The following is a 13711-nucleotide window of genomic DNA, read 5'->3' on the forward strand; positions in this document are numbered from 1 at the left end:
TTTTAGGCCAGAATGGAGGCTGTGAATCGAGCCTACACGTCTCTCATGCCCCCTTTGTCCCCGCAGCCTAAGCCGCTCACCCCCTGCTCTGCCTCACAGCCCTCGCCGCCCCTGCCGCCGCCGCCCCCGCCCCCGCCGCCACCCCCGCCGCCGCCGCCGCCGCCGCCCCCGCCCCTGCCCAGCCAGTCGGCCCCTTCTGCGGGCTCGGCAGCCGCGATGTTTGTCAAGTACAGCACAATAACCAGGCTGCAGAACGCCTCTCAGCATGCGGGAGCCCTGTTTAAGCCTCCCCCGCCTTCAGGGATTCAGCCTCCCTCCTCGACCTCACAGGCAGGGAAGCCTCAGATCCTGGTGCCGCCCAGCGGAGCCGTGCCCCCGCCGCCGCCCCCGCCGCCTGCCCCCACCCCCGGCTCGGCTATGGCCCAGCTGAAGCCCGCCCCCTGCGCCCAGGCCCTGCCGCAGTTCAGCCCGCCCCCGCCCCCGCTAAAGATTCATCACGTGCAGCACGCCGCTCCAGCAGCCCCTCCGGTGCCGCCCCCACCTCCTCCCATCCCTGCACCTTTCCCTCCCCAGGCCCCCCCCAAACCCCCTGTGACTGTGCCGCCCGCCATGCCACAGGCTCTGTCACCTACACCTCCTCCTCCCGTCCCCCCAGTGAAAAAGCAGCCAGCGCTTCCTGTGTCTCACGTTCCACCCTCTCCCCCTGCTCCTCCTGGCCCGGTCCCCCCGCCCACGCTACCCAAGCAGCAGAGCTTCTGTGTGAGGCCCCCTCCCTCTCCGCTGTCTCCGGCGCCCTCCGTGGTGAAGCAGTTAGCCAGCCAGTTCCCCCCGCCTCCAACCGCACCCCCCGCGGAGGCGGCGCCCTTGAAGCCCGCTTCAGCCGCAGCAAACGTCGCCCCTCAGTCCCCGCCTGCTGTGAAAGCAAAGCCCAAGTGGCAGCCCAGCTCTACCCCTGTCCCTTCTCCGGACTTCCCTCCTCCTCCCCCCGAGAGCAGCCTGGTGTTTCCTCCGCCTCCGCCTCCGCCAGCCACACCCACTGCTGCCCCTGCCCCTGACAAAAGCGGATCTCCGGGCAAAAAGACCAGTAAGACGTCCAGTCCGGGGGGAAAGAAACCTCCCCCGACCCCGCAGCGCAACTCCAGCATTAAGTCCGGCAGCTGTGCGGAGCACCCTGAGCCCAAGAGACCCTCAGTAGACAGTCTAGTCAGCAAGTTCGCAGGGCCGGAGCCCTCGGCGTCTCCCGGCAAGGAGACGCCGCCACCACCCGCAGCGCCCCCCAAACCTGGAAAACTCAGTCTTCCCGGAGTTCTCCAGCAAGGGGGTGTGTCGGCAAAAGCATCTGTTCTGAGTGGGCGCGGCAAGGACTCCGTGGTAGAATTCCCTTCTCCTCCGTCCGATTCTGACTTTCCACCCCCTCCGCCGGAAATAGAGCTTCCTCTGCCCCCTGTAGACATTCCAGCAGTGTTCTCGGGAAGCACGTCTCCAAAAGTGGCAGTGGTTAATCCGCAGCCACAGCCGTGGGCCAAGACGTCGGTCAGGAAGGCCCCTCCGCCCACGCGACCCAAACGGAACGACAGCACCCGCCTCACGCAAGCCGAGACCTCTGAGCAGCCGCCAATGGCCACAGTCGTGCCACAAGTGCCCACCTCTCCCAAATCCAGCCTTAGCGTCCAGCCTGGATTCCTGGCTGACCTCAACAGGACACTGCAGCGGAAGTCCATCACGCGGCATGGCTCGCTCTCCTCCTCGCGCGTGTCCAGAGCAGAACCCACAGCCACCATGGATGACATGGCATTGCCCCCGCCACCCCCCGAGCTGCTCTCTGAGCAACAGAAAGCCCGTTATGGAGGCAGTCATATATCAGGCTATGCAACGCTGCGGAGAGGGCCGCCTCCCGCTCCCCCCAAAAGAGACCAGAACACCAAGCTCTCAAGAGATTGGTAGCTACCGTTGGACTATTTTCGTGGGATCTGTAGTCAGCTCTACAGTCAGCTCACCTGATCATCTACGAATTCAGGCGTTCAGAGCCTCTTGGTGTTGCTGTTATTCAGGTAGTGTCCAGCTGTATATGTGTGTACGTGTGCAGGTACACACGTAGCTATACCTAGGTAGTGTGTGTATGTGTATATATGTATACATATATGTATATGTATATATATAGCTGAAAGTGATTCTATTTATTCTTTTTCTCTCCTAATCTGAAAATGGGTTTTGTGTATTTTGGATGGCAGCGGCACGGAAGGGGATGTGTGTCCTGCCTGTCCCTTATGATCTCTATTATCTGTCATGTGGATTGGACCAAAAACTTCTGACTTATTTGGAAGGTATTTTATAAATGTCCATGCGCGGCCTATCTGTGCATGTTGTATATTATATATTAAGGATAGATGTATAACGTGCTGCTTCTCAGTTTGGGAAGACAACCAGAATGTTTGGTGTATCTATGGGGCTTTTGTGTTTGTTTTTTCCCCAGTTGGCTGAAGTTAGAACTGCTTGACTGACATTTCATTACTATACATAAAGGGGCACTTTAATCAGGAAAACCTCTCAGCTTCATAGAACGGGTAATAGTGCAGTGTGGGGAAATTTTCAGACACTTATCTGTACGTAGTCGGTCGTGCATAGAAAAAAGTAAATACATGGTGTAACTAAACCATTCTAGTTGCAAAACTGTTGCCATGATCCCACAGGAATCTAGGATGTATTCTGTCACAGGTAAGCCCTTCGCCTGTAATACATGGATAATTAAGTACTATAATCCTGCATAGTTCTTTTTGTACTGTTGGGATCCTTTTCATGAGCTTGTGAAGCTTCAAGTTTGGCTTCATGCTTCTTGCTTTGATTTATTGTAAGAGGGTATCCAGCACGACACCCTTGGAAGGCTATGTCCCAGTGTGTCTTTCGGTCACCAGTTACCTCCTTATGGTGTGTGCTGTAGGTAGATGCCGATACTAGGTGTCTGTAGACAATTGCTATATCAGGTGTACTCAAATCCTTTGTCCAGTCCAGTATGTTGCATCATGATGAAAAAGAAAATCACCTTCTGAAATGTGTCTTTTTTGTATATTGCTCTCTAGAAGGATGGATGACTAGAAAAGAGAACACAACTGGCCCCTGTGCAGCTGTCATTAATCAGGTTTTTTGTGGCTAGTAATGTGAAATACAAAGAATTCATTTAAGTGTGGGACTATCATAGAGGGAGGGGGGGGAAATGAGTTTTTTGACAGTTTCACCCATAGCGACTGGAGCACACTAGGGTCCTTGCTTGTTGTAGCCTGGTTGTAGATTTGTCCAGGTTACCAAGTGTTCTGATGGGAGTTGTATAGTCCAAGTACAGGAAGTGACATTACATATTATGCATATGCAGTTTGGTATAACATGGAATCATTGCTCTAAGGACACACTATAATTCTGTATGCTTCACACTATACTTCTAGATGCTTTTTTTCCCCTGTGAATTTTCCTCAGTATATGAGAGAAATGTGTATTGGCTCATCAATGTGTGATGATAAATTGACCGTCAGGTCAATCTCAGAGCTGCTCTTAAACCAGAGAATAAAAACTAGCCTCCCCAGCAGTGATGTGAGCACACCTTGAAATGAAAGTCTGTGCCTGTTGTGAATAGGGATCACCAGTGCAAACTGCAGAAATCCCTGACACTATCCCATAAGGAAAAAGCGATGCCAGTACAGTGGGGCAGAGATAGTAAATAATTCAAGAATAAGCAGAGTTGTGCTATGTAAACAGGATTTCCCTGTAAACCCATTCTCCAACAAAGTACTTCATCATAAAGAGAGAGTAAGAGGCACCCCCACTGTCACAGATGTGACGGTATACTCGTGTGTTTATAGAGCAATAAGAATATATACCATCGTGCATTTAGTACAGCCCTGCTTCTTTAAAAGATACTTTTTAGAGCTTTTCAGCTGTTCACAAAGTTTTGTGTGCTTGATATTGTTATGCTTATGAAGTGACCTTTAACACATCCGCGTTAAGCATGCACAGCAATTTGAAAAACATTTGAGTAAGACTGCCAAGCTCCACTGTGACTCATGAGTGAAGTGATTTCCCATTGTTTTCTGCCTGCAGCTTTATAGTCTAAGGATCGCCCTATTTGTGGGATAAAGAGTTTCTAAGAATAGGAATCCAATGATATAAATATTCCTCACTAGGGTTTTTTGTGGTGGTGGTGGTCTTTTTTTATATGAAGGTGGGCAACTCCAGCTCTCCTTGAGGGAAAAAAATCACGTGCCCTCAGTCTTCATTCCCTCCCCATTTGAGCCCTAAGATCCAGCCTTTTTTTTCAGTGGGGGATTTCCCGGGCCTTCTTGCTTGTGTCAGTCCGGATGGTCGCCATCCTGAACTGATGCTTCTGATGTATCGATTTTCTGAAAGAGCAGACATCCTTTAGAACACTAGGGACACTAAGGAGAACAGGGCCAGAGGAGGAGCTGTATCATTTCTGACCCCAGTCAGTGGCTTGTTGACTATCTGACAACAGGCTGTTTCCCTTTGTATTTCTCCAAAGACAGAAAAGGCTATTTAATCAACACTTTTTCCTGTGTGTGAAACAACTGAATCAAAACAAAAGAAAACCCAAAATGATACTTTAGATACACTTCTAGTGTTTTACTCCCTAGTGGGTTTTTTTTTTTTTTTTTGAATTTGGATATTTGTTAGGATGTGATTTTGTGGGGGGTCGGGGCTTTGGAGATTACTGTTATTTTTGTACTGTTCTTCTTCCCTGGTGTGTTCAAGGAAAAAACGTACTGCCAGATGACACTAGTACTGTGCCTTCTTTCACTGCCTTCTGCTCAGCAGCTATAACGCAGCAAAGCTTCTTCAGGTCAAGGAAGAAGATCTTGGCAGCTGTCTTGGCTGTACCGAAAGATGAACAGCATAGATGAACTCGTCCTGCTGTGGAGGGCAGTGCAAACCAGGTGCCCATTAGAGCTAGTGACTAGATTAATTAGTGACACCCTTAACTTCTACCACATAATTTCAAAATTGGATCCAACCTATGCTTAAAGTTTGGGCACCAACTCTGAAGGGTAGCAAAGCCTGTTCTGGTTAGATTATTCTGTACTGAAGCTTTTACTACTCAAATGCATTTTTTTTCCTTAGCTGCTACAGAATCATACTCTTGGAAGAAGTAACTAACTACTACTGTAAAGGTTTACAGGTACCCACTTAACTGTAAATTGGTTTTTTTTTTAATTTCTGGGGCTTTTTAAGATACGACTTCTGACTTCAGAAAAGTTATAGGAAACAATTTTCATCAGAACATCTCACAGTAATGTAGACATGCTAATGTTTCACAGTACTCTGACATCAAGGTGCTCCTGCCCGCTGACGGCACATCCTGTTAAGGAAGGGCTGTGAACTCTCTTGGAAGTCCCCTCTCTATGTAAGTTTACTTGCCACTGAAAGCAGTCCTGAGTTTATCAAGAAAGTTAATCTAAACAAAATGGGGGGATCGTGAATAATTCCAACAGTAACAACTCTGAGGTCAAGGTTATTAATAGCTGTGCATCCAATTAGAGTTTTATAAGCTGCTATTGTGGGAGAATACAACTGCTAATAAGTTCATGTCAAGGATGTAAGGCTACGATTAGCCTGAAAAAAACTTCAGGTAATGGTAGGGTTGGTCTGATTTGACTATCAGGCCACCAACAGAACCCTTTGTCACCTTTTTTCCCTCAGCTAAAAGCAGTTTTATGTTACAAACACAAGGTGATTTAAACAAGCAAACTAACCTTTTCCTCGTTTTATATATTACCAAATTTTTTATACAGTTTTTACATAGTTAAAACTTATCTCACAGATTTAAGTTCAGACCAGTTAAAACTGTATGACCCTGTGTGATTATAGGTGTAATGACTTGCTTTCAATAACATAGGTTTCATAATTTGGATTTATATACTTGATAAGAGGACGTCTCTTTCTAAAAAAATCACTTGAGATTGCAAGTACCTTTTGCCACTTGGAATTTTGTTTTATACACTTTATGTCATTGCATGAAGCAAGTTATTCCTAACCCTATAGGAATATGTGACCACTCACAAAGTTGAGATTTGATCCGTGGAGAGATGGAAGTAGTGCAGAATTAAGTATCCCAATATCTTTTAAGATTTATTTTCATTTAAAAATTGAATAGAAGATCATTGTTAACCTCTTTGCCAGACTCCCTCAAACTAAACAAGTGCTCGGTTCTTAATTGTGCCCTTGGAAGATCTATATGTAAAAGAAATCTGAAATTTAGCTGTACTATAAACTTGCTAAGTAAAAATAAGCTAAACACAATATACTTGATAAACACTCGAAGGAAATAATCTCCAGTTGGTTTGCTCTTTGCTTGTTGAAGTAATAAACCATTTAGAAGAGGAAACATCTGCTATAACCCCCAGTGCCTTGAACTCTTTTGGAGGATTAGCATTAAAAAAAAAAAAAATCCAACAGGCAAACTTTGAGGTGCTAATGAAAGAGAAGGAAGGTATTTCTAGTTTGTGCAGAAACAGGAAAAGTGATGGTCTCACAAGAGATGGCTTCATCTACCTAAACGGGGTCTGGCTGCTTTCTACCAAAGACATTTAGAGAAGCGAGTCGAGTCAGGGTGATGGTGAATACTACATATTTAAAAGATGGCCAAGTTCAGAAGTGAATGTTGATCATGGATGGCTATTAATACCAAGCTCATCATCGAAGCCTCAACCTCTTCTTAGGCAGAACATGCTTGTGGCACTTAAAAAAAAAAATCTGCATTTTGGAAACTGTCCATTGTTAAGTTTATTGTAACCTAATACCAAAAACTGCCATTTTTCATGATTACCACCTCCTATATTTTTCTCTCTACTTGTAAATAATTCCTCCTAGAAAATAAGCATTAACTGGAATGTTTCAAATGATTTTGCTTAATTTTATTATCAGCCACTAGTGAACTCCTTTTATAGAAATGTACATTTAAAACATTAGCTTGTGCTAAATGTCATAAAAACATTGTTTACTGTTTTAAAGAAAAATTGCACATTATATTTAACTGGGATTGCTCCCAGTTGCTGACATCTAAGCTGTGGGAGCTTTGCCATAAATAGATACAATGTAGGAATATACCGTATTAAAGCATGAAAAAGGCAAAAGGAACTGCATTAAAAGTACCGGATAGAAGACGTTATTCAGATGATTTATGCACAGCTCAGTAAAGATGAAGTTACAGTTTTTCTTTCAGCTTTGTAGCTATTATTTTCTTCTGCTTAAATGTACGCTCTCATTTAATTATGTGCCTTGCTCCCTGATTGTGCAAACCTATATATATATAGATATATATAAGAGATATATTCAGTACTACTGACCATGTTTTTGTTCTACTGCTGGATTAAGTTATTTTCCAAGTTACTCTTGCCAGTTACTGTCAGTAAACTATTGTAATGGCTTAGGACGGTAGTCATACAGTCAGTGTAATTTTTCAGCTATGTGTTTTCCTTATGTCAGCTTATCCAATCCTTAATAAAAATACATAGATTTCATTTAAACGTCAGAACTGTACTTGACTGTTTGTGGATCGGCACCACTCAGAGCCTGGTTTTGCTGTTTATATGTCAAGGTACCCAAAATAGAGAGGCTGCAACACGCACATGAAGTGTGAAGGTAAACAAACTATAATTTGATGTGTTCAACTGATGAGCCTGTAAGAAAATAACTTTTAAGATTTTTTTTCTTTAAACAACAAACAAAATACAACTAGGTACGAACTAGTACAAAAAGAGGTGCTTTTTGTTTCAAAGCCTTGTTATCACAATCAATCATGTCTTGGACTGCCGTGTCTGTCAAGGTATGTATAAATGTGGATTCGAATGTATTTACAAATCATGTTATCATTTACCAAACTGGGGCAAAAAGAACAGAAGGTCTCCTTTTTTATATTAAAAGAAAAGAACTGTATGTATTTGGTGGAAAGTGATCAAAACCTCAGGTTCACTTACAGCAAAAATAGGGAAAGTAATTAGTGCAACAGGGAAGGATTCTGTCTGACACACTTAAACTTACCACCTTAGAAAAGAGGTTACAGGAGTTCCCTGGTGGCCTAGTGTTTAGGATTCTGGGCTTTCACTGGTGTGGCCCGGGTTCAGTCCGTGGTCGGGGACCTGAGATCCCGTAAGCCACACAGCACAGCCGAAGAAAAAAAAAGAAAGGAAAAAAGTTACTTGCCGAAATACATTCACAAGACATTTGGATATACTTCGTAGGATTTTATTTAGGCCAAGTTCTTAGTACACAGCAACAATTAATTTGAAATACAATTTCAAAATTAAAAAGTGAATGTTCCCGCAACTCATCTGGAGGTGGTTTAATGGCACACACAAAAAACGTTACTGGCAACAGACTGCTCCCTCAAATTTTCCTACATGGGTTTTTACTCAACTCATAACACCAACCCTCCCTCCGGGAGCTAAAAGTATAACTGACCAGATCACAAATTGTTTACGTTCTTTTTTGTAAACCATCTTGTTAAGGAAAAGATGCATGGACACAAATATGATAAAAACTGTGTTTCCACAGAATTCTGAAGTTGCAAAAGACGTTTCCATTTTAATGTGAAAATAAGCTTTTTGTCTTTTGTTTGATTTTTTACAAAAAACCTCAAGATATTTAGCAAGGATCATTTATACACAGCTAGGCCCTGTCATTTGTCAATTTTTTTTTGAAGAATTATGAGATTCTCAAGAAATAGGAACAAAGATCAGCATAAAATCAACATAAGGTAATGAGCGCAATGCCTGTTTTAGAAGTGTTTTCTAAGGCTCTCAAATAAGGCTGTGCTGTGCTCTTTCCAGTGCCCAGACACTGTTAACATTTTAGCTACATACACCTTATGGAAAAGACCATTTGTACTGAGTGTAGTTATAAAAGGGTTAAAATGAAGATTACTTTCACTAATTAAGGCTACACTCAGTACACTCCTTTAAACAACACTCTGAATGGTATTTATGGAGACATAGCATACCTTTTCAAGTATCTTCCTTAAGACATCCAGTAGAACTTTAAAAGAAACATACAACACAATTAAGACAGTTGTATAAAGAGTACCAGGCGCTGAGTCAGGAATTCTACCTTTGTTAACTAGCTGTTATTTGAAAAGGAAACATCTAAACCTCATCAGTAAAATGGGATTGAACTAAAATTTCTGAAATCTCACTATAGCTCTAAAATTCTACGACTCTAAGTATAAATCATGTGAGGGAAATCATTGCCTTTAACACTGATCAGGAGGAGTTCCTGGCCAAAGAAGTTCAGAAGCGAACAGATGGGAAGTGATGCAGATCCCCATTCTTTTCCAAGACGTAGCAACCACCTGCCAGTTCCTCCATCAAACACTTTTCAAAGGGAGAGGTGGCCTTCAGGACATGCCATGCTGTCTCCACTGAGGAGAAAAGGTGGTAAGAAAGTACCAAAGTACCAGTTCTTAATGCAGAAAGGTCACCTGCTAAAAGCAAATGAGCATAAGAGGATAAAAGCAAACTACTATCGTTTTGATGCCTCTCAAACAGAAAAATCTTCAGTAATATCAAGAGACTGCTGAGGAGCACAGCTACATTACAGAGACCACTGTGAAGACACACAAAACAGTCTCTCTAGCTGGGTAATAAACAGCGGCAGAAGGGGAAAAAGAAAGGGAGGGATGAAAATGTCTCACCCAGTGACTGTTAGGAATGCAGCAAGAGTAGCAGGCCCTTAACCCTACTGTAGGAACAGGAGGTGCCCCTGGAGAAGATAGAAAGCAAGTAGCCAAAAGATAGGAAACAATGAACAAGACATCTTAAAAGGTTTCATACGTATTTCAAACACAGCAGGCTGAATCTCTTGAGTCTAGATTTTGACACATTTTTGACACTTGGTTTTCGATTTATTGCCTAGGCCATAACGTCAACAAGGAAGTATATTTTCATTTACATCCCTATGGCCTTTCAAATAGTAATACTTTAAAAAAGGGAACAAACTCTTAACCCCTCCCCCCCCCCTTTTTTTAAGGAAAAAGGGAGTGGACACAAGTCAAAAACACTTCAAGAGGAAAAAGATTCCCTCTAGCCTGATAAAATGGTTGCTTACTGGTCAGCAGATTTTAGACTTGGATCATCTTTGCCACAATATTATGTATCATGTAAGATTTCTGCACTCATTTAGAATTCCTACTACCAACCATCCTGTAGTGTATAAAAAGATAAATGGGGGAAACTTACAATAAAACAAATACTACCCTCACATACTATTAATAGCATGCAATCTATGAAATGTTACATACATTAAAAGTCTCCAATGACTTTAGGCCTGGCCCATCATTACACAGTATCCTTCCAAAACAATATATAGAATTCAAAACTATACAAAAATTTAAAATATGCAGAAAATCCAACAGGTGTTATTTTTAAAACAAAAAAATCACACACGTTAGTACTAAAAAATAAAGGAAAAATCAGCTAACCCACGGATCCCTCTGCGGCAGGTCTTCAGTCTGAAGGACTTCACTGACGTCTTCTCGGTTCCCCAATCCAGCAGGGGTCCAACAGGCAAGCTGACCACCACCAACTCCTTTTGCACAATTGTCTTCCGGGCTTCTGTAGGTGTGAGCTGTGGGCACTATTTATTGGATTTCAAAATACCCTCTGCCTTATTAGTCCAGTAAGTTTTCTCAGCGAAAACCTATTTAAAAAACTCTGAACATCTAATTTCAAAACAGTTTTCCTAGTTACACACCAACACTAAGAAGAGTTTAACCTCTCCAAGTATAGTCTTGGTTGCAGCCATAATGAAGCTGAAGGCTCAGAAGACACTCAAGGGCCAGTACTTTGAAGGAAGACAGGGAATAAAGGGTGTCAAGGTGAGCTAACAAAGCATGAAGTGTAATGTGTAATGGAGGCAAGTTAATGAAAACTAAATCCAAAGTGCTAGAGAAATCTAAAAAGAGCTAACTTGCAGTGCGTGAGAAAAAAACCTGCAACCGTAAAACAAAAATCTTGATAGGAAACACTGTACCTGGGTCTCAGTTAAATGGTGGTAAGTTTTCTGCTCTGATAACAGATTCACAGGTGGAATATTAACTGTCTACACCATGTGAACTCCCTCACACCTACTACCCTTCTTCATTTTTCAATCAAGTTCCTCTCTCTGCACTACCTATTATGTTCAAGGCCCATGTCTGAAATAATATGCAGCCTACCGCCTCTCACCTTTTCCCCAGCACTGGGAAGTCACCTGGCAAAGCTCTCTTCTGGCCAAGTCACTGGGACTGGAAAGGACCCATGGTGGCTTTGGCCTGTGAGCTGGTTTATCATCACAGTATTCAGCTGCTGAGCAGCAAGGCCTCCTGGATGTTTTTCATTATTTCTTATACTGATTACAGAAGAGAGGATTAAAGCCATCTGCCTTCCAAACTCCACTGGATCTGCAGTTGTAATTGTGCAGATGAAAAAAAAAAAAAAACCTTGAATAAGTATTTGGCCTTATACCACTTATCCCACTATTCTTAGTCTGAGAGGTAAGGTTCAAATCCTTACCAAGAGCAGCTACTTCAAAAGCCAATCACACAAAATCAGGGGAATATTTACCTTTTCTAAGTGAGTAAACAATTCAGCAGTAGCTAACACCTGCCATAACATTCAGAGAGCACAGCAGCAAGCCTTTTATTCCCAGTGACTGTCGAGACTTGAAAATAACTGCTATTTAAAAAAAAAAAACTTTTTCTAAATAGTGAAAGAAGTAAAGAAACAGTTGGTCTGACCTCTAAGGTCCTACTCCTCAAAACAGCACCTAAGGCAAGGGTTTAGGATGCACTTCTGCAGTTCAGCCTCTCTAGAACCTTAGGGACCCTCATGTCTACCTCTGCACGCCCACCTGAGCGCACGGACCAGGCCGCGCCCGTCACACCTCTGGGTGCACTGCCAGCAATGGCAATGCAGTCTCAGCAGCAGCAGCACAGTAGAACAAAACCACCTTCAGGATATCTGGAGACTCAAATCATTCTTATCACCTACGAACTAAGAAACATGAAGGGATGCAAGTCAGCTCAACACTAACTCACTTGGTGCACTCAAGTGCTGAGAGAATGCAGGAGTTACAGTGTTGAAGAGGAAATAAGCCATGTGAAACAATTATAAAAAGGGTTATGTATGGTATTTAAATATTGGTTCCCCCTCCTCATCCAAGTGGAAGGAATTGTGGGGCTGGGGCACACCCTGGGCCACGAGGCTCACCACAGGCACTGCAGACCATCCAGTGCCACAGATTCCGCAGGAGGAGAACTCCCACGCGTGTACAGTATTCCTGAGAAAGATCCCAGATTTCTTTTCTGAATCAGTTTTAACCTGATTTGTTTCACATAGTTATGCTGTTATACCTCTGATATATTCAGAAACCGTCACTTTATTTCAGTCCAAACAGCTCAGCATAGTGTAAGTGATGGCAGAAAGAGCCATTTGTTCAAACTCAGCTTGCTTTTTTGTTTTAATACTGAGGGATAAACGAAAAAAAACCCAAAAAACATAAGTAGTTTTTGTCATTTGAATCCTTCATTCATTTCACTGGAGGGGAATCCCCAGGGCCTTTTGATAATCTGGGAAGACCTGACTATTCCTGTGAGGGAAACACAGCCTTGCTGAGCTTTACTCAGAATAATGCATGATAGACTCCACATAATTCCCAGGAAAGAGCCCAGTCACTCCATTCATAACTCCTTCATACCAACCATCGTCATTCTTCTTGATGACATAAATAATGGCTCCTTCCTGAAAGGACAGCTCATCTTCCTTGTCTTTTGTATAATCATAAATTGCCACAACTAGAGGGGGGAAAAAAAAGGATATGAAAAAGAATAACGTTCCTAGAAAGGTAGAACCAAATAAATGAGTATCTATCCTTCCCAAACTTCTACAGCACTTCAAACACAGTGACTTTCTAAACACAGGACCCTCCCTGCAAATTCTGTTTTCTAATACCCAGTCCTGCACAGTGGAATCCATCTTGAGGTTAGGTTCAAAACTGTATAAATGGCCAAAAATAGTATTTAGTCACACTTACTGTTCAACAGTCTCTCTGAAGAGATACAATCCCAGAATAGGGAAAGATGGCTGTTTCTTCAGTTGAGCCTGTGTTAAAGCACCATATTATGTAAAAACATGTACCTTTAAACATTAGAATTAGACGAGTGCAGTGAGATACACTAGGAGAGGCCAGTGAGAAAATGGGAGAGACTGAGGGAAGAGCAGACTTCCATCTGCTTTCTCACACTTCCTAGAGCCTATGCCCATTCACTGAGAATAGTGGTTGAATTCCCACAGGTTATATGTGTGAAGGACGGGCGTCTACTATATATATTCTTTCAAAACACATGCTGCATTATGCCACCAATTTAACATATCCACAGTAACAGACTAAAAGTGTTAAGAAAACCAAGATACCTGTAAGCTCTCCTATGATTTTCATTACTTAAATAACTTGGTAAATGGGGCCTTTCAGTGATATCTGGGACAATCTCTGGTTCCTAAGTGTTACATTTTCCTCAACAGTTTAGTTAAATTGGGATACCCTATAACTTGCTCAGATCCACCTGAAGGTTTATCTTTTTTATAGAAAGATCCTCTGGACCTTTATTATACCACTCAGAATTTCACTCAATAAATCTCCATCTATCCATTTTAAGAAGCATATATTGACTTTTGTT

At 42.9% G+C, this 13711-nt stretch overlaps 2 protein-coding genes across 12 annotated transcripts in view; one reads left to right on the forward strand and one right to left on the reverse strand.

Moving 5' to 3' along the window:
* RAPH1 (Ras association (RalGDS/AF-6) and pleckstrin homology domains 1) overlaps positions 1-7529 on the forward strand; it is a 95963-nt gene extending 88434 nt beyond the window's left edge. For all 4 annotated transcript variants that reach the window (XM_082630106.1, XM_082630108.1, XM_082630107.1 and 1 more), the window contains one exon: positions 7-7529. In XM_082630106.1, the coding sequence (XP_082486232.1) occupies positions 7-1944 (1938 nt within the window). In that variant the 3' untranslated portion in view covers positions 1945-7529. The remainder of the gene's footprint in view (positions 1-6) is intronic.
* A 702-nt stretch (positions 7530-8231) lies between these two features.
* Positions 8232-13711, reverse strand: part of ABI2 (abl interactor 2) — a 107290-nt gene continuing 101810 nt past the window's right edge. For 4 of the 8 annotated variants that reach the window (XM_082630122.1, XM_082630120.1, XM_082630121.1 and 1 more), the window contains 2 exons: positions 12733-12829; positions 11963-12501 (listed from right to left, as the gene is read on the reverse strand). In XM_082630122.1, the coding sequence (XP_082486248.1) occupies positions 12420-12501; positions 12733-12829 (179 nt within the window). In that variant the 3' untranslated portion in view covers positions 11963-12419. Of the gene's footprint in view, positions 10633-11962; positions 12502-12546; positions 12830-13711 lie in introns of those variants that run through there. The other 4 variants (XM_082630117.1, XM_082630115.1, XM_082630116.1 and 1 more) reach the window with 2 other exon arrangements.

The sequence above is a fragment of the Mesoplodon mirus genome (genome assembly GCF_964341445.2).
Source record: "Mesoplodon mirus genome assembly, chromosome: 8".
Taxonomy (NCBI): domain Eukaryota; kingdom Metazoa; phylum Chordata; class Mammalia; order Artiodactyla; family Ziphiidae; genus Mesoplodon; species Mesoplodon mirus.